We start from the raw sequence: 21,364 nt of genomic DNA, 5'->3' as shown, positions 1-21,364 counted from the left end.
TGGCAGGGGGTGGACTAGGTGAACAAGAAGGACTTGTTCCATCTAACTCTAAAAAGGTCTGTGACTCTAGGAAAACAGACTTCCTTTCTAGGCACTGAGACAGAGAAAATAAACACAGGGATCAGAGACACAAAAGAAACAAGATGTAGACTGGAGTACACCAGAAGCTGAACCAGCCAAGAGGAAGACCCAATGAGAAAAATCCCAAGAAGAACCAGTGAAGGAAGGAGAGGTAACCTGGTACACGACATGACACCATTCTCCTTTTCTTTCAGAAGAAAAGACAAACAGAAAGGGTCTAAGAGAAGGCTGCCAGAAAGAGACACAGGCACAGGGAACAAATATATGGACACCGAGGGGAAAAATGCAGGATGGAATGAACTGCGAGCCTGGGACTGACACCTATACACCACTATGCATAAAACAGAGAACTAATGAGAACCTGGTGCGCAGCACGGGGAACTCCACTCAGCGCTCTGTGGTGACCTACATGGGAAGGCAATCCAAACACGAGGGGATATATGTAGCTGATTCACTCTGCTGTACAGCAGAAACTAACACAACACTGGAAAGCAGCTAGTTATACTCCAATAGAAATTTATTAAATGCCAAAAAGAAAAGAAGGCTGCTATAATCAAGAACTGAACATTTCAGGGGAAGCCCCTGGTGGTCCAGGGGTGAGGACGCCATGCTTCCAGTGATGGGGCCGGGGTGCAATCCGGGGACTGACAAGCCTTCCTGTTCCACGCTTGCGCTTACACAGCGGCCACGGTGGAATCCACTTATAAGCGATGCAGTTGACGTGCCAAGGTCGCACGTCTAGAAGGGCTACCCACCTCAGCTGAGAACCCGCCAGTGCTTACCCAGGCCACAGTGCCGGGTCTGTGCTGCTCCCCGGGCCCCGCTTGCTCCTGTCCCGGTGACACCGTCCTCACTCCCCGGAACGGCCATCACCGCAGGGCCTCTGCGTACTCTACAACCTCTTGCTCTGACGCTTTCCCGCCCATTGCAGCGCTTGCCTCTCCTCTTCACTCAAGCCACTTTCCAAACACTGTCTTATTCCAGGCCTTCCTCAATCACCTTATCTAAAAATGACATCCCCAGTCAATCCTTTTACCCCATTTTAGGGGTAATCCTTTCTTCCCAGGATTTAACTACCTCACTATACATATTTGTTGTATTGCTCTCTCTGCCAGACTTGATTGCATTCATTATTATCTTCTGACTCCAAAACAGCATCTGCTCAATAAACTTATACTGTATGAAGAGGCAAGTAATAAAGTAAAAAAAAGTTTCAAAGAAGGAAAATGGATCTGAATACTGAGTTGGTGTTTGTTGTTCAGCTGCTAAGTTGTGTTTGACTCTGTGACCCCATGGACTGCAGCACACCATGCTCCCCTGTCCTTCACTATCTCCTGGAGTTTGCTCAAACTCATGTCCATTTAGTTGGTGACGCCATCCAAACACCTTATCCTCTGTCATCCCCTTCTGCTATATTGTGCTCGTAGTACAGCACATGGTACAGATGACCACTGTTTCAGAAATTCTAAAAACCAGCTTTAGAGAGAAAGCACATCCATGCCATCCTAGAAGTAGAACTGTGATTCCCAGCGTTACAGGGCCGAGGATCTGGTCCCTAGTCATACAGTCTTTCATCACTCCTGCCTGGCACGGCGTCCTCAGGGCTGAGGGGCAGAAGAGTGTCTGGAAAAGGCCTCCCTGGAGCCACAGTGACAGCTGTCCAGCCAGCCGTCAGCTCAGGGACCTGGAATCTTCCCAAAGCAGCATCTGTCCTACAGTGACCATAACAGCAATCAGGGATTTATAAATCAAGAACACACACTAGTGTTTTGAATTTGAAAGAAAGACCTCGTGGAGAACAAGACACCTGAAATCTGCTTGCTCGCAGGCTGGAAGCCAACAGCCCTCTCTACACGTTTCTTAGGTCCAGCTTTGCTGCTGCTTTATTCACGCCCTCTTCTTTCCGTGCCCTTACTTTAACTTTTATTGGAGTATAGCTGCTTTCCAACGTTGTGTCAGTTTCTGATGTTCAGCAAAGTGAATCAGCTATACTTAAACATATACCCCTATTTTTTGGATTTCTGTCCCATTCAGGTCACCACGGAGCAGTGGTCCTTACTTTTCTTAGCATTCTTATTCGAGGCTGGTAACTGTAAGCTAGTTAACAAAAGGCTAATTGTATTCTATATGATCTACTCTATGATTACCTACAAGAATTTTAATTAGGCAATATATGAAGTAAAATACTACCCTGTCCCCCTCACTTCCAAAACACCCCTTCCTTAACACAGCAGTCAAGAAAGAAAGGATCAGGTACATGAAGGCAGTGTTTAAAGAGCAAAGAAAAAAAAAAAAAAATCAGTGAATCTTTCCAATCAGAAACAGCATTTCCAACAGTTATCTTCAAAGACTGGGTGGGGGTAATAGCAGGATGTTAAAGAAAAACCTAGATTCATCTAAAAGTGATAGAATTTTTATTTTTTCTAACCATTAAGATAATCTGACACTGCCTTTTCTTTCTTTAAACACTCATAAAGGATTCTGATTTAGGTTATCTAGACACAAGTATCACAGACCTTTGCAAGTGTGAGGAGATAGGCAAATTTCTTGACAGATGACATACCGAAAGGTTCTATGAACTGATAAAGTTTTTCGCCAACGGATATGGCCTCTGTATACTGCCGCAGATGATACAGGATGACTGCTTGATTGTAATACAACATGCTGTTTTCAACATCATCCAACCCATCCATTTCTTCAACAGCTGAGTGTACCTATAAAACAATCCAAGGAGATTATGTTCTAACAGTAAGAAAATAAAGAGTAAAGGTGGAAGAATCTGAATAAGCAGGAACACAGGCCAACATTTTTAATCTAAAATCTCCCACACTGTCAATAGGACCTAAGGTTTTGTTGTAAATTTCTGGCTGTGCTGGGTCTTCACCATTGCACACAGACCTCCAGTTGCAGAGAGCGGGGCTTACTGTCCAGTCGCAGAGCAGGCGCTTCTCATCGTGGAGCACGGGCTCTAGGGGTGCGAGTTCTAGTAGATGGATCCCTGGTCAATCCTTGGGTCAGGAAGATCCCTTGGAGGGGGAAATGGCAACCTGTTCCTGTATTCTTCCCTGGAAAAGTCCTATGGACAGAGGAGCCTGGTGGGCTACAGTCCATGGGGTCTAAGAGTGGGATGCGACTGAGTGAATGGGCCCACAGTCACGCTACAGTATGGTGGTTCTCATGAATTTAGCACGGGGGCTCAAAAGCCAAACAGAACTGGGTTCACGTAGCTCTTATTACGTAAAAGCTTTGTGTCTTTGGACAATTTGCACAAGTCATCTGTACCTTAGCGTTCAAGTCTATTAAATGAGAAAAAAAATGTAGTAGCTACTTCATCGGGCTACTGGGAAGAATAAGAGATGTCCGACAGAGGTTCTTAGTTATGTAAGGTCTCATTGTGCGGTCAGCACTGAAGGTCTGCCACCAGCCCTCTTCAGTATCAAAGGTCTAACCTTGAGATGCTATTATGACCAGACCAATGACCAAGGCAAGTCCCAAACCGTAAATAAATTGTATCTTCTATTTAAAAAATTAATCATTTCCTGACCTCAAATGCTAAAACAATGACATTATTATTAATAATCAGATCTTTCAGTTATAAGTAAGATTATAATCTCAGCAGCTACATTTTTCATATATTTCTATTCTAATTCTTTCTCAAAACTCCAAAGCTCATTCAGATTTTGTATATTAGCTTATTCTGTTCAAGTTTAAAATGCAACAGAATGTAAGATCACATAGCATACCTTCATTTCCTAGAAAATGAATTGTATACAAATAAAACTAATACAAATGTTGCAGATACATTAGAAATTGTGCTACTAATATCAAATAAAAAGTCACATTAATTTTACTTTGCTAATTTCATTTCATAGAGAGCACCACAATATTTTATAATGAAATTCATGTATGGTATTACCTGATTCTTCAGCTGGTTAAGTGTTTGTCTCAAACTATCTGTTGTTGTCTGGTTACTTTTAAAAAACTCAGCTACTGCTGTATTCAAAATTATTTTATAATCATCTTTGTTTATATCTTGTAGACAAGCAAGATGTTGCAGACAGACATCGTAATTTCCAGCCTAAAACAAAAATACACAAAATCACATACCAACTTTAAGAACTTTACATTCATTTCCAAATATATTTCATTCATCTTTATTTAAAAGCTTTTACAAAGATATAATCCCCCTAAATATACTAAAGTCACTAGATGAAGTAATAGTCACATCAATTAAAAAACTGTGATATGATTTTGGAAACACAAAAACTTGGCAATGGCTCAGATTATTCCCATTCCTTTCACAATATTTAAACTCTAAAATTAAAGAAATTTAAACCTAAACCTACTCTCTGAAGCTAACTCTTAAATTAGTACAGAGCAAAGATCATAAATTTACGGTGAAAATATCACGCTTGACAGATTCTAAAAATGGAACTGATTAAGAGAAACCGTTTCTTACTGTGAAAGCTTGGAAAGCACTGGTGGACAACTCCTTCTCTTGATCAGTGATCCCAGAGGACGGACCTGGCCCTTCGTGCTTCTCTGCTCCCTGATCTGCAAACACACAAGTTTGATAGTTCTTGAGAAGTAACAGCTGTCCAGTGAACGCATCCCGAGTTTTCCTCTTGTCTTCTTCCTCCTGGAGTTGCCAAAGTCTGACCTTTCTCAACCACAATGAATAATTGGTATTTTTTATATTTATTTTTAGGCCATGCAGCATGTGGGATCTTAGTTCCCAGACCTGGAATTAAACCCTGCCCCCTGCATTGGAAGTGCAGATTCTTAACCACTGAACCATCAGGAAAGTTTGCTAACTAATGTTCTTCGTGAGGAATGAAGCATTCTTTCAAAAACTTAAAAAATGTCTCCCTTTGCTGTGGAAATCTTTATATAAGGATTACAGCTCTGTCCATTAGGACATCCAGGCTGAGAATATCGTGCTTTCTTCAAAATATCAGATCTGGGACTTCCCTGCCTACCAACGCAGAGGACACATGGGTTCAATCTCTGGTCCAGGAAGAATCCACATGCCACGGGGCTACCAAGCCCGTGCACCACAATTACTGAGTCAGTGCTCTAGAGCCCAGCAGCTGCAACTAGACAAAGCCTGCACGCAACAACGAACACCCAGCACAGCCAGAAAGAAGGAAAGAAAAACAAGTAACTCCTGTCTTAAAGAAAAGAACTAGATCTGCCTCCCACCACAGCAATACACCCCAAATCTCACATATTCAAGAACCTATGCCAGGCACAAAGAATTTATAAGCACATGTGAGGTGCCTTCAAGAAGTTTATCATCTGGTTAGGAAGTAGTAACGTTTAACAATGAGAAAATGACACCGATAAGAATTCATAGGTAATTTACCAAGCAATGAAGGCTTTCATAGGCTTAGAAATCGAAAAGCCAGGATTAATACATTTAAAAAGCTTCCTTAATAGAAGTTTCCGTATATATTATTTCTGCCCTACAATTTACTGTTTTAAAAATTAGTTTTTTATTAAAAAAAAAATCCCAAATAAATGCAAAAATCTCAGCTAATGCAAGTTTTAAACTACTCAAGGACAACACCTGTTGAGTCTGAGTGTAAATTGGTCAGACCTCCTGGGAAGTAATCACCAATACCTGTCCATGTACAACCTCTTGACCAAACAACCCCACTTCCAGGTATTCACTCTACAAATACACAAAGATGCTCACTGCAGCGCTGTTTATAATAGTGAATGACTAGAAATAAACATCCTTCAGTTAAGAAAACTGCTAAGTAAACTGTGGTACAGAAATACAATGGCACACTAAACAATTGTTAAAAGTTGAGTCCCGACAGTGCCTTGACGTGGAGAAACATCCTCAACATCTTCTTAAATAAAAGAAGCAGACTGCAAACAGTTTTATACAACAGAGCTCCATGTTTTATAAAAATACACAGATATTCTGAATGTATATAGAATAACATTTGGAAGGATAAACATCCAGTTTGTAGTTGTTACCTTCAGGGAGCAGGACAGAAGAGAGATTTGACTTTCCTTCCTATTGCTCTTAACTGTGAGACCCAGGAGGGCTCTGTCTATGGTGTTTTCCTGGATACAAAACTTTCTGACCCTTCCCCCTAACGCCCCCACCCCCACGTTCTGTCCCATTTCTTGCTTGTAGGAAAAAGCTTCCAACTCCTAGATCTTCCTTAAGTTCAAAGGGCAGATTCAAACAATAAACAGGGAAGATGGAGCAGTCGAGAAACGGCAGGGCAGGGCCCTGGTTCCTGCTCAAGGAATATATGTATCTCTGAGTTTTTTTGCAGGAACTCTGTCCCTACCCAATGGAGGATGGTAACTTCAGGCTGAGCACACGATTCTGGTTACCTCACCACCAGCCTATCAGAGAAAGCCACAAACCCTGCAGCTCTCAACCCAGGTTTTGCCTACAAAAACTTTTGGCTACAAACTGTTGGGGGAGTTTGGGGTTTTTTTAGCACAAGCTACCCATTCTCCTTTCTTGGCCCTGCAATAAACCTTTTTCTGCTCCAAACTCTGACATCTTGGTTTGGCCTCACTGTGCCTCAGGCACACAAACTTGCATTTGACAACAACTGTCTAAATTTTTACAATGATCACTGATTACTTTTTTTTTTAAGTTTTATTTTTAAATGCCTGCCTAGGGATTTTCAGTGTTCCAGTGGCTAAGGCTTCACACTCCCAATCCAGGAGGCTGGGTTTCGGGCCTGGTGGAGGAACTCGATGCCTGGTGGAGGAACTAGACTCCACAAGCTGCAACTAGGGCCCGGTGTAGCCAAATAAACAAATAAAAACAAACATTAAATAAATGTCTGTCTAAAACTAATGTTAAGGTTTAGAAGTAAGATAAGGGGTCTAGTGACTGCAGATCTATCAGAGGAGACTGTGGCGGGGCCGGGGGGGGCGGGTTGCTTCTGGATTTGTGAGAGTTCATTAAACCATAGGTACCCTTATGGCATGGGCATTTTTTGGTGGGGCTGCACTGCTCAGCATGTGGGGTCTTATTTCCCTGACCATGGATCAAACCTGTGCCCCCTGCAGCAGAAGTGTGGAGTCTTAACCACTGGACTACATGGGAAGTCCTGGTATTTTTTGATAAAGGCCTAGAAAACTGTTTTCCAGGAGCATGTCAAAGAACCCAGTGTCAAAAGAGCTGATTTTAGGAAGCCCTTAGTTCAGTTCAGTTGCTCAGTCATGTCAGACTCTTCGCAACCCCACGGACTGTAACACACTAGGCTTTCCTATCCATCACCAACTCCTGGAGCTTGCTCAAACTCATGTCCATCGAGTCAGTGATGCCATCTACCATCTCATCCTCTATATTCCCCTTCTCCTTCTGACTTCAATCTTTCCCAGCATCACGGTCTTTTCTAATGAGTCAGTTCTTCACATCAGGTGGCCAAATTATTGGCGCTTCAGTCTCAGCATCAGTCTTTCCAATGATTTCTTTTAGGATTGACTGGTTTGATCTCCTTACAGTCCAAGGGACTCTCAAGAGTCTTCTCCAACACCACAGTTCAAAAGCATCAATTCTTCGGCGTTCCACTTTCTTTATAGTCTAACTCTCTCACATCCATACATGACTACTGGAAAAATCATAGCTTTGACTATAAAGACCTGTGTCAGTAAAGTAATGTATCTGCTTTGTAATATGCTGCCTAGGTTGGTCATAGCTTTTCTTCCAAGGAGCAAGCATCTTTTAATTTCATGGCTGCAATCACCATCTGCAGTGATTTTGGAGCCCCCCAAAATAAAGTCTGTCACTGTTTCCCCATCTATTTGCCATGAAGTGATGGGACCGGATGTCATGATCTTTGTTTTTTGAATATTGAGTTTTAAGCCAACTTTTTCACTCTCCTCTTTAACTTTCATCAAGAGGCTCTTTAGTTCTTCACTTTCTGCCATAAGGGTGGTGTCATCTGCATATCTGAGGTTATTGATATTTCTCCCGGCAATCTTGATTCCAGCTTGTGCTTCACCCAATCCAGCATTTTGCATGATGTACTCTGCATATAAGTCAAATAAGCAGGGTGACAATATACAGCCTTGACATACTCCTTTTCCTATTTGGAACCAGTCTGTTGTTCCACAACCAGTTCTAACTGTTGCTTCTTGACCTGTATACAGATCTCAGGAGGCAGGTCAGGCGGTCTGGTATTCCCATCTCTTTAAGAATTTTCCACAGTTTGTTGTGATCGACACAGTCAAAAGGTTTGGCGTAATCAATGAAGCAAAAGTAGATGTTTTTCTGGAATTCTTTTGCTTTTTCGATGATCCAGTGGATGTTGGCAATTTGATCTCTGGTTCCTCTGCCTTTTCTAAATACAGCTTGAACATGTGGAAGTTCTTGGTTCATATACTGTTGAAGCCTGGCATGGAGAATTTTGAGCATTACTTTGCTGGTGTGTGAGATGAGCATGTGGAAGCCCTGGCCAGGCACATAACAACAGTTAGTAAAGACTCCCAGTTTCCCTATCGTCACAGTACAATGAAAACACGTGTCTTAGAATTAGTCACATTTCCAGTCTGGTCTCCCCTTGGCCACCTATCTCTTTGCTTAGAGATGTAACTAAATATTAGCTTCCTTCCCACCTTCCCTATCACAGAACTAAGGACTCCACTGTGGCTTTTTTTTAAACAAAATACTTATTTCTGCACTTTAAATATACAAATAAACAATGAATTACATTTAGTGTGAACAGCTCCTTGGATCACTGTGAAACCCCTATTCTTAGACTGAACACTCTTGAGAATCACCACATACTTTAAAACAAAATGCAACTTGTGAACTTATCTAAGACTTAGATCTGCTACCAAAAAAAAAAAGGTATTCCGGTATTTGGGTTTATAAGAAGTGTTACTTCTGATAATTAAAGTTACATAAATTAGTATTTCATTTCCACTTTGCATACAGATAGATAAGAACTGAGTCCTAACAGAGGAAAAACTAATAGTTTGATGAAGAGAGCTCACTGGTTTGAGAAGACTCTGTCAAACAGAGTTTTTCATTAAAAAGCTAGTAACAGTGAGTTTCTGTTAAGTCAACTGCTTACACAATACACCCGCCTGGCAAAACTTTCAAGTGCCCAATTACAGTAAAGACCAATTTCTTTAAAATGTGTAAAACTAAGGACACAGGATTTCAGGATCCCCAAAAAGCAAAGTATGAGTTTAGATTGAGATGGAACCTCAACTCTAGGTAAAGTCAACATATTAACAATGAACATAGATATTAATACTTAAAAAAATTATTAAAGGAAACCTGACGTATCTCCTCTCATACAGAAGTACACTAAATTGAAACCAAATACCCCAAATTCTTAGTTTGCCATCAAGTTATCTCCACAGCTTCTTCTAAAAATACAGCCTCCCTACATTAGATGCCATTCTTTAACAGGGCTTCTGGGTCCAAATGTCATTTATAAATTGTGATTTATAAATACAGGGCAGAGGGAAACACAAGACAATTCACCAAGTCACTGAAGAGTCAAGCTTCTACTTTCCACCAGAACAGATTGGTTCATGTGGCCACTGCTACCATTATCCCCTAGAAACCGTGGTGGTGATGGTTTAGTCGCTTCAGTCGTGTCCAACTCCGCGACCCCATGGACTGTAGCCCACAAGTCCACCAGGCTCCTCTGTCCATGGGCTTCTCCAGGCAAGAACACTGGAGTGGGTGGCTGTTTCCTCCTCTAAGGAATCTTTCCCACCCAGGGATCAAACCCAGGTCCCCTGCACTCCAGGCAGGAGACTGAGCCACCAGGGAAGCCCCTGCTGCTGCTGCTACTGCTAAGTCGCTTCAGTCGTGCCCAACTCTGTGCGACCCCATAGATGGCAGCCTACCAGGCTCCCCCTTCCCTGGGATTCTCCAGGCAAGAACACTGGAGTGGGTTGCCATTGCCCTCTCCAATGCATGAAAGTGAAAAGTGAAAGTAAATCTCCTAAAATCCTCTAAATAAGGACAGAAGCACGTTGATAAGCTAGACTCTAAGGCTGACAAGAGACTCTGAAACAGACATTTTAGAGAACTGAGCTCATAAACAGCCTCTTACATGTTGCTGCTGCTGCTGCTGCTAAGTCACTTCAGTGGTGTCCGACTCTGTGCGACCCCAGAGGCGGCAGCCCACCAGGCTTCCCCGTCCCTGGGATTCTCCAGGCAAGAACACTGGAGTGGGTTGCCATTTCCTTCTCCAGTGCATGAAAGTGAAAAGTGAAAGTGAAGTCGCTCAGTCGTTCCCGACTCTTAGTGACCCCATGGACTGCAGCCTACCAGGCTCCTCTGTCCATGGATTTTCCAGGCAAGAGTACTGGAGTGGGGTGCCATTGCCTTCTCTGTCTTACATGTTAACCAGCCATTATTCTACTTACATTCTTTTACTTCAAGATAAAACTTAAGGGAAAAAAATACTACTTCAATGAGATTATTATTTTTATTTTCCTTATCTTTATGCACTTTTCAAGTTTTCTCCAAGGAATAGTCTCTAAAACATTCATTTTGGAGGTAACTGACTTCTTACCAGAAAGAGTCTGCACATAATTCCACAATGTGTCTTTATTTGTCCAAAAATAGTCTCCGTTGCCAACTGCAAGAGTATATGACCGTTCATCCATAAGCTTGACCTTCCTTCTACTCTGGCCTAATGAACAGGGCTGACCATCGAGGCGTACAGAGCTCTTTGGCACACAAACCTTGACGTTTTTTAAGCCAACAGGCTTCATTTCTAACCAAACAATTAGGTTTAAATTAAGTAGAAAAGAAACACACCACTTTCCCCAAACTGAAAAAAGTCAGTTAACTGAAAGCCCAGACAGATTCCAGTACAGAATGTTAACAATTCAAATCTGATTGGAGGAGGATCTTCCATACAAGTTACACTTTTCCAAGTAGAGCTCCGATGAGGTTCAAGGAAAGAAAATTTTCCCCCAAGACAAAAGAAATGAAGGCCTAATGAAGTCTGCTGCTATACTTGCAAAACAATGTTGATGATTTTGTGAAGGAAAATTTTAAATAAGAAGGATGCCATTTCAAAGAAAAATAATTCAGGTTTACTAAAGCCACCATCCAGCCAAGGTTCACAAACCTCACATGTGGTTTTCTATCACTGGACCAAGTATACCTGTCTTAGCAAAGTCCTACATACGATGGCTGCTTTCTCCACAGCTCAGAGGAGTACCATGTGACCAGCAACGCTACAGACTTGAACACAGGAGAGATAAAGAATAGAACAGCAAGCACCAGGAATATCAGCACACTCTGGGGAAGACAGGCAAAGCAGAACACTACCAGTGCAGATAAGCATTTTTATTTTCATACCTGAGAGTAGTTTGGGGGCATAGATTTACTATAGTTTTCAGATATTAATACTTATTAATTTATGAGCTCAGAAAGCTGAAATTTTTCCTCAAACTTATACATTCAACTTAGATCCTCTTACTCTATTTGGAGTTTTCATTTAAAGGGCTGTGATGAATGTTTGATTTCACTTACACTTTCAAACATAAAATTTTAACCACTTTAAATAATTTAATATAACCCATTTTAGCAACAATCTTTGACTTAAAAATACAAAATTTCCTAAGAACTCAAACAGCTTATAAATTTAAAAAATTAAGCTTATGAGAACAGTGACTCTTTAATTATGTGCATGCAATACAAAGGCTTCAATTTACAATCACAACTCTAAGTCAATTATTTACTCAATTATACATTTTAAATTGGAATTATAAGACAATTCTTAAATGTTAAAAACGCTTAAAATATCTTATGTAGGTCACTTAAAGATAATTTATGTACAGACTCCATTAACTACATTTTGATTAAAAAATAAAAAGGTTTAAAAAAAAACACAGATTCCTTATTGGACTGTGAAAAAAGCAAATGGCAAGACAGTATTGCACAGTTTATTTCTTCTTTGGCATACATATACACATATACATGGTTCTCCCTGGAGGCTCAGGTGGTAAAGAATTTGCCTGCAATGTGGGAGACTGGGGTTCAACCCCTGGGTGGGGAAGATCTCCTGGAAAAGGGATGACAACCCACTCTAGTATTCTTGCCTGGAGAATTCCATGGACAGAGGAGCCTGGAGGGCTACAGTCCATGGGGTTGCAAAGAGTCGGACACGTGCGTGCGTGCGTGTGTGTATGTGTGTGTATGAACACATATTTGATGTGAGCTTGGATAGTCTGGAAGAACACAGAAACTCAGTTACCTGGAGAGTGCGATTGGGCAGAAGTGATAGAGGACTTCATATTTTTTACCTTATATACTTAATAACAATCAAAACGTTGGGGGTGTTTTAAATAAAATAAAAGTAGCCTTGGCTTAAAGTTCTCTCATTTTGTTCTTCCTACCATTTAAAAAAAAACTGTTATTGGAGTACAGCTGTTTTACAGTGTTGTGTTAGTTTCTACTGTACAGCAACATGAACCAGTTATACGTATACATATATCCCCTCGTTTTTGGACTGCCTTCCCATGGAGGTCACCACAGAGCACCGAGTGGAGTTCCCTGTGCTGGTTCCCCGTGCTGCACCCTAGGTTCTCGTGAGTCCTCTACTTTATACATAGTATCAGTAGTGATACATGTCAACCCCAGTCTCCCAGTTCCTCCCACATTCCTCCTTTCCCCTTGGTGTCCATATATTGGTTCTCTATGTCTGTGTGTCTATTTCTACTTCGCAAATAAGATTGTCTATATCAATTTTTTCAGATTGCACGTGTATGCGTTAATACATGATATTTGTCTTTTTCCTTCTGACCTACTTCACTCTATACGACGGTCACCAGGTCCTTTCATGTCTTCTCGCCATTTTTACAGTCATCCTGGCTCAAGATTTCAAAGCCATCTTTAAATACTCTTCTCCTGACTTCCTATTACTCATCTGGTCGTCTTTCCCTTTTTCAGGTAATCAGCAAACACACACCTCACCTCAGCTGAAGGTCACAAACTATAACCAGGTGAGGTAAATACATCAGGAAGCTATTAGGAATAAATTAAAAGACTATTAGGACCCCCATTTTACAAATGAAGAAACAGGCTCAATTTAGAACCTTTCTCAAGGAGCAAGGCTTCATGCTCACCAACTAGTCCCAGTTATCCACAAGTTCTGCCAATTTCACTCCTTCAAAGATTCTCACACGTGCCCCTCTTCTCCATCAACCCCTACCCTAAAGTAATACTAGTCAGCATTTTTAAAAACCAGGGCCTACATTGAGCCCATTTAACCCCTTTCCAAAACTGTGAGGTAGATATAACCATTCTCTTTCTCCACACAGGAAAACTGAGGCTTAAAAAAATGGTTTCTTTAAAAAATCTGCCCAAGGTCACACAAATAACAAGTAGCACAAGCAGGATGAACCTAGGCTGTCTGATTTCACACCCCAGGCTCCTAACTCTTCATCACTTACCTGGCTCACTTAAAACAAGAACTCATGGACTAGTGACTAAGACTTCGAGCTCTCAAGGCAGGGTGCCCGGGTTCTCTTTCTGGTCAGAACTAGATCTCTCACGCTGCCACTAAAAGGTCTTGGATGCCCCTGCCGAAATCTCTAAGGCTCCTCTTTAGTTAGAAAGAAATCCTACCTTCTTCCATGGCCTGTACAAGGCTGGAAGAAGCTGACCTCTGCCACAATTCTAACCGCCTCTTGCCATGCTTCTTCTGCTGACTAGGCTATGAATATGCTGAGTGCTTTGATACACACCAGCTGTTGGTCTAGGAGCTGGAGGTAGCACACGACTAAACAAACACGCCTGTCCTCACGGTGCTTAGGCTCCAGGGGTCTTCCTGCTGTCCAAGGGGTCTGCACAGTGGATACTCCTCCCACCTGGTATCCTTCTTCCCCCATTCGGCCCGCTGGCTCTTTATCGTCAGGGTCTTGTTCAAATGTCGTCTCTAACAGAGCCCTTCCTCCTCTCATCAATCCACTCAAAGTAGGATCCCTGCTCTCAGTTATCCTTTATCCTCTTATTTTCTCTTCACATTTCTTTTGGGGGGGCCACACCATGCATCATGTGAGATCTTAGTTTCCTGGCCAGGGATGGAACCCACGCTCCCTGTAGAGGAAGCGTGGATTCTTCACCACTGAATCCCTAGGAGAGTCCGTCTTCACAATTTATCACAGCTTGAAATCCTAGTTATTTCTTACATTGTTTACATATTTATCTGCCTTTCATGTATATTACAAGCTCCATGAGGACAGAGACTTTGCAGTGCCTGGCAGGGTAGGCTAAACTGGTGAATATTACTGAATAAATTAATCCACAACATTAGCTGGTTTCAGTCTCTGGGCTTCCAGTTTTGTTTTATTTAACTCTATCCTTACCTACTTAATACAAAGTCAACCTGATTATCCAGGCAGGAAGTTTCCTACAGTGTGGGCTATAAGCTTAAACCAATCAAAGCAACAATCACTCTAAACCCTATTTTTCTGTGACACATATTACACAGCTCTTCCCAAGTGGGAGGGTCACTGTTACGGGGCTGTCTCTAACACACTGAAGAGCAGACCGTCAAAAGCAGGGGCTGTGTCACATCCATTTCTTCAACATCAAAGGCAGGGCTTGGCACTCAATTCTGGCAAACCAAAGAACGATTAAGTAGAAGAATAACAGAGGTAAGATTTGAAACCTAGATAGATTTCAGAGCTAAAAAGGTCATTCCAGGCAAGGGCACTGATATGGACAAGTAGGAATGGTAAAGCTGGGGGAGACACAATGTCCTAAACTGAGAAGGAATATGCTGGTCACCTTTCCCTTCATGGATAGCAGCCTTATTGTGGTTTTGCAACTCAATGAAGCTATGAGCCATGCCATGCAGGGCCCAAAGATGATGGGTCACAGTGAAGAGTTCTGACAAAACGTGGTCCACTGGAGGAGGAAAAGGCAATGCACTCCAGTATTCTTGCCTGGAGAACCCATGGACATGAGTACATGTATGAAAGGCAAAAAGATATGACACTGGAAGGTGAGCCCCCAGGTTGGAAGGTGTCTTATATGCTACTTGGGAAGCTGCTACTGCTGCTAAGTCACTTCAGTCGTGTCCAACTCTGTGCGACCCCATAGACGGCAGCCCACCAGGCCCCGCCGTCCCTGGGATTCTCCAGGCAAGAACACTGGAGTGGGTTGCCATTTCCTTCTCCAATGCAGGAAAGTGAAAAGTGAAAGTGAAGTCACTCAGTCGTGTCCGACTCTTAGCAACCCCATGGACTGCAGCCTTCCAGGCTTCTCCATCCATGGGATTTTCCAGGCAAGAGTACTGGAGTGGGGTGCCATTGCCTTCTCCGAGCAGAGGGCAATTACCAATAGCTCCAGAAAGAATGAAGTGGCTGGGCCAACATGGGAACAACACTCAGCTATGGATGTGTGTAGTGTGAAGTCTGATGCTGTAGAGAACAATACTGCATAGGAACCTGGAATGTTAGGACCATTAATCAAGACAAATTGGGCGTGGTCAAGCAGGAGATGGCAAGAGTGAACATCAACATCTTAGGAATAAGTGAACTAAAACGGATGGGAATGGGTGAATTTAATTCAGATGACCATCTACCACTGTGGGCAAGAATCCCTTAGAAGAAACTGAGTTGCCCGCATGGTCAACAAGAGTCCAAAATGCATTACTTGGGTGCAGTCTCAAAAACAATGAAATACTCTTGGTTTGTTTCCAAGGCAAACCATTCAACATCATAGTAATTCAAGTCTATTCCCCAACCATTGATGTTGAAGAAGCTGAAGTTGACCAGTTCTATGAAGACCTATGGACTTCCCTAGTGGCTCAGATGGTAAAGAATCTGCCTGCAATGCAGGAGACCCGGGACTGATTCCTGGGTCAGGAAGATCCCCTGAAGAAGGGAATGGCTACCCACTCCAGTATTCTTGCCAAGAGAATTCCAAGGACGGAGGAGCTTCTAGAACGAACACCAAAAAAAAAAAAGACGTCCTTTTCATCATAGGGGATTGGCATGCAAAAGTAGTAAGTCCAGACAAACCCAGAATAACAGGCAAGTTTGGCCACAGAGTAAAAATGAAGGAGGGCAAAGGCTAACAAGAGTTTTGTCAAGAGAACATGCTGGTCATATCAAATACCCTTTTCCCACAACCCAAGAGAAGACTCTACACATGGACATCACCAGATGATCGATACCGAAATCAGACTGATTATGTTCTTTGCAGCCAAAGATACAGACTCTGTATACAGTCAGCAAAAACAAGACTTGGGGCTGAATGTAGTTCAGATCATGAGCTCCTTATTGCAAAATTCAGGCTTAAACTAAAGAGAGTAGATAAAACCACTAGGCCTTTCACGTATGACCTAAATCAAATTCCTTATACAGTGGAGGTAATGAACAGATTCGAGGGATTAGATCTGGAGTGCCTGAAGAATTATGGACAGAGGTTTTTAACACTGTACAGGAGGCAGTGAACAAAACCATTCCAAAGAAAAACAAATGCAATAAGGCAAAGTGGCTGTCTGAGGAGGCTTTCCAAATAGCTGAGGAAAGAAAAGAAATGAAAGGCAAGGGACAAAGGGAAAGCTATACCCAACTGAATGCAGAGTTCCAGAGAACAGCAAAGAGAGACCAGAAGGCCTTCTTAAGCGACCAATGCAAAGAAATAGAGGAAAACAATAGAATGGGAAAGACTAAAGATCTCTTAAAGAAAATTAGAGATATCAAGGGAACATTTCATCCAAGGATGGACACAATAAAGGACAGAAATGGTATGGACCTAACAGAAGCAGAAGAGATTAAGAGGTGGCAAGAATACACAGAAGAACTGTACAAAAAAGGTCATAATGACTAAGATAACCACAGTGGTGTGGTCACTCACCTAGAGCCAGACATCCTGGAATGTGAAGTCAAGTGGGCCTTAGAAAGGAAGCATCACTACGAACAAAGCTAGTGGAGGTGATGGAATTCCAGCTGAGCTATTTCAAATCCTGAAAGATGATGCTGTTAAAGTGCTACAGTCAATATGTCATCAAATTTGGAAAACTCAGTAGTGGACTGGAAAACTGGCTACAGGACTGGAAGAGGTCAGTTTTCATTCCAATCCCAAAGAAAGGCAACGCCAAAGAATGTTCCAACTACTGTACAATTGCACTCATTTTACATGTTAGCAAGGTAATACTCAAAATCCTTCAAGCAAGGCTTCAACAGCGCCTGAACTGAGAACTGCCAGATATACAAGCTGGGTTTCGAAGGGGCAGAGGATCCAGAGATGGAATTGTCAATGTTCTTTGGAACATGGAAGAAGCAAGGGAGTTCCGGAAAAACTTCTGCTTCAGTAAAGCCTTTGACTGTGTGGATCACAACAAATTGTGGAAAATTCTTAGAGAGATGGGATTACCAGACCACCTTAACTGTCTCCTGAGAAACTTGTATGTGGCTAAAAAGCAACACTTAGAACTGGATGTGGAACAACTGACATGCAAAATTAGGAAAGGAGTACAACAAGGCTGTATATTGTCACCCTGGTTATTTAACTTCTATGCAAAGTTCATCGTGTGAAATGCCAGGCTGGATGAAACAACAAGCTGGAATCAAGACTGCTGGAAGTATCAACAACCTCAGATACACAGATTATACCACTCTAATGGCAGAAAGCAAAGAGGAAAGAAAGAGCCTCCTGATGAGGGTGAAAGAGGAGAGTGAAAAAGCTGGCCTGAAATTCAACATTCAAAAAACTAAGATCACGGCATCTGGTCCCATCACTTCATGGCAAACAGAAGGGGAAAAAGTGGAAGCAGTGATAGACTGGCATGTATAGTCAAAGCTACGGTTTTTCTAGTAGTCATGGTTTTTCTAGTAAGGATGTGAGAGTTGGACCATAAAGAAGGCTGAGCACTTAAGAATTCATGCTTTCAAACTGTGGTGCTGGAGAAGACTCTTGAGAGCCCCCTGGACTGCAAAGAATTCAAACCAGTCAATCCTAAAGGAAATCAAGCCTGAATATTCACTGGCAAATAAATATATATATATTTATTAGTATATAATAATTGTTGCTGAAACTCCAATACTTTGGCCACCTGATGTGAAGAGTGAACTCACTGGAAAAGACTCTGATGCTGGGAAGGATTGAAGGCAAGAGGAGAAGGGGGCGGCAGAGGATGAAACGGTTAGACAGCATTATGGAGTCAATGGACAAGAATTTTAGCAAACTCTGGGAGAGAGTGGAGGACAGAGGAGCCTGGCAGGCTACCGTCCATGGAATCACAAAGAGTAGGATATGACTTAGCACCTGAACAACAACATGCTGGTCCCTTTGGTTCAGACTTGGACTGCTGCTGCTGCTAAGTCGCTTCAGTCGTGTCCGACTCAGTGTGACCGATAGACGGCAGCCCACCAGGCTCCCCCGTCCCTGGGATCCTCCAGGCAAGAACACTGGAGTGGGTTGCCATTTCCTTCTCCAATGCATGAAAGTGAAAAGTGAAAGTGAAGTTGCTCAGTCCTGTCTGGTTCTTAGTGACCCCATGGACTGCAGCCTACCAGGCTCCTCCGTCCATGGGATTTTCCAGGCAAGAGTACTGGAGTGGGGTGCCATTGCCTTCTCGGTCAGACTTGGACAGGCCAAGCTTATCCCTGTGTGGAACTTTCTCTCAACCCACCCCTCCCCATTCCATGAGGCTCACTTCATTTCATTGGGCTCAACCATCACCTCACGAAAGGCTTTTCCTGACCAGCCTACCTAAAATTCTCTAGCACGCTCTAAATGCTTAGCCCCACTTTCTAGATCTTTTCTCTTGTTTTTCTTAGATTACTGAAGAGATGTTCTAATGATTTTACTTATCTGTACCTGTATTACGATTGGCACGGTCCCCTGAAGTAGGAAATGGCAACGCCATCCACTATTCTTGCCTGGAAAATTTCATAGACAGAGGAGCCTGACGGGCTACAGTCCACGGGGTTGAAAAGAGTCAGCAACTGAGCACACACGCATGTATCAGGATTGGCTCACTTTAATATCAAATCCAGTTTGTCAATTATTGAGATCAGGATCTAATTAAAAAATCCTGGAGCACATTTTCTTTTCCCTCTTAAAAAATATATAAATTTTATTGTAAAAAGTCTGTGTTGACCACTTCTAAAACCTGTAATTTAAGCGCCTTCCAACAAAACGTGGATGGATGCCACAGAGAACATTATTTCCTTACAGGAAACAGGTATCAAGATCGTCCCAGAGGTAGGCAGGAAAGAATTTTATATTCCTCAAATAGAGAAGAGTCTAGGAATGGAATAGTAATCCATAAAGAAAACCGTTGAGATTAATCTTGATGAACTAGAGGGTAAAAGGTTCTAAATAACAAGGCACTAGAGAGCACAGACCGAAGTGAGACAAGATAACGTTATGCCTATTTCAATAAGTGGTTTCGACAAAGTTAATTACACAGGACGTCGCGGACCACAGGCAGGCTGGTGTGGCCGAAGCCACCCAGGTAAGTGTCGTAGCCTGAGCCACGGGCATCACGGCGCTGCGTCTCCGGGGTGAACTTTCCTTGCTCTGCCTTCCCCAGTGGGAAGTCGAAAAGTCTGTGAAACGGCCATCTAGACTCATGCTTTTTAAACCAGAGAAATTCCGAAGAGCAAGGCAAAGGCGAACAGAAGCGGCTTCGTGTTGCACTTGGTAAGAAACTACTGGACCTCGGGCCCAAAGACTCACATTAGCGGCGGCCGAGGGAGGGTCTAAGGGAGAGAAATGCACGCCCCAAAGAGAGCAGCCCCGAAGTCTCCACCTGGGGCCCCGCGGCAGCAGCGCAGGGTCTGCCCGCTCCCGCCGCTCCAGCGCGCGGGCGCGGGCGCCTCACCTGCAGGCTTGTCTGCAGCCATCTTCCCGCCTCGGCTCGGATTCTTCCCTGCAGGTGGCGTGGCCTCCACTCCAGCTGCCCAGCTGGCTGCTGTCCTGGACGTCGGAGGACGAGCCTGCGCCCACCCCGGCTCCGGGTCCCTGGGTTCCGGCCTGGGGAGTGGGCAGACGGCGGGCTAAGGAAGTGACGAAGGCTAGTTCGCGTCGTCTAGCAACAGCACCAGCAGCGTCCCCTGCCCGAGGGGCGCCACTGCCTCCACTTCTGCGCGGCTTCCGCCCCGCGGAGTCCCCTGACACACTACTTCCGGGCGCCGAGGCCAGCGTGGGAACTGCGCCTGGCCCCGCCCTACGCCAGCGTCCTCGCTGCCCCGCCCCCACGGCGTGAGCGCGCCGGCCGGCGTGCGCGCGCTCGCTCGCTGGCTCGCCTGCGCGTGGGCTGGCCGGGCTGGGCTGGGCTGTACGGGGTCCCTTGTGCTTTACACTGATAACAGTTGGTAACAATTGATGAGTATTGGAATTCTTGTCCCTTATTTCACATGAAACCAAACTACACCTCATATCTATGTGTTAAGCATTGAGCCTTGCACTTGGCTTGTACACCTGTAAGAATTTCTCACAGCTTTGTGAGAAAGCCCAGTTGCAGGTCCGTGTTTGAAAGCAAAATAAAACATTTTATTTTAGAAGTTTTAGATTTACAGGAAAATTGCAGATGATACTTGGAGCTCTTGCGTACTCCTCACCTAGTTTCCCTTGTTGTGAGCATCTTGATTAATTATTCAAGACGTACCCTACTGAGGTACGTCTGTCACATATGAGAAACCACCTCGGTTGATATATTAGTATTAACTTTTAAATTCAGCGTTTAAAAAAATTAAAAAAAAAGTTTTTTTTTCAGCTAGTGTCCCTTTTCTGTTCCAGGATCTTGTCCAAGATGCCACATTAAATTTATTCACGTGTCCTTAGGCTTTTGTTTGACTGTGCCCCGCGGCTTGTGCCATCTTAGTTTCCCTCACCAGGTATCTAACCTAGGCGGCCATCCGATTCCTAATCACTGGACCGCCAGGGAGTTCCCTCCTTAGGCTCTTCTTGACTGATCACTTCTCAGATTTTCCTTGTTCTTGATGACTTTGACAGCTTTGAAGAGTACTGGTTAGGACTTACGAAGAATGGACCTGGATTTGGGTCTATACAGGTAATGGCAACCCACTCCAGTACTCTTGCCTGGAAAATCCCATGGTCAGAGCAGCCTGGTCGCGAAGAGTCGGACACGACTGAGCGACTTCACTTTCACTTTTCACTTTCATGCATTGGAGAAGGAAATGGCAACCCACTCCAGTGTTCTTGCCTGGAGAATCCCAGGGACGAGGGAGCCTGCTGGGCTGCCGTCTATGGGGTCGCACAGAGTCGGACACGACTGAAGCGACTTAGCAGCAGCAGCAGTGGTTTTTCATGGTGAGACTAGGGTAATAGGTT

General features: G+C 43.4%; 1 protein-coding gene across 2 annotated transcripts in view; it reads right to left on the bottom strand.

Annotated features, from left to right (window-relative positions):
* CNOT10 (CCR4-NOT transcription complex subunit 10) overlaps nt 1-20,167 on the bottom strand; it is a 58,510-nt gene extending 38,343 nt beyond the window's left edge. Inside the window, exons 1-4 of one of the 2 annotated variants that reach the window (XM_044934382.1) lie at nt 19,893-20,167; nt 4,541-4,635; nt 3,998-4,159; nt 2,645-2,795 (exon numbers count right to left, since the gene is read on the bottom strand). In XM_044934382.1, the coding sequence (XP_044790317.1) occupies nt 2,645-2,795; nt 3,998-4,159; nt 4,541-4,635; nt 19,893-19,914 (430 nt within the window). In that variant the 5' untranslated portion in view covers nt 19,915-20,167. The remainder of the gene's footprint in view (nt 1-2,644; nt 2,796-3,997; nt 4,160-4,540; nt 4,636-19,892) is intronic. The other variant, XM_006079593.3, reaches the window with a different exon arrangement.
* Nucleotides 20,168-21,364: the final 1,197 nt, after the last annotated feature.

Source organism: Bubalus bubalis, chromosome 21, assembly GCF_019923935.1.
Source record: "Bubalus bubalis isolate 160015118507 breed Murrah chromosome 21, NDDB_SH_1, whole genome shotgun sequence".
NCBI classification, from domain to species: domain Eukaryota; kingdom Metazoa; phylum Chordata; class Mammalia; order Artiodactyla; family Bovidae; genus Bubalus; species Bubalus bubalis.
Note: the sequence above shows the minus strand (reverse complement) of the source record. Positions and strands in the feature narration are given on the sequence as shown.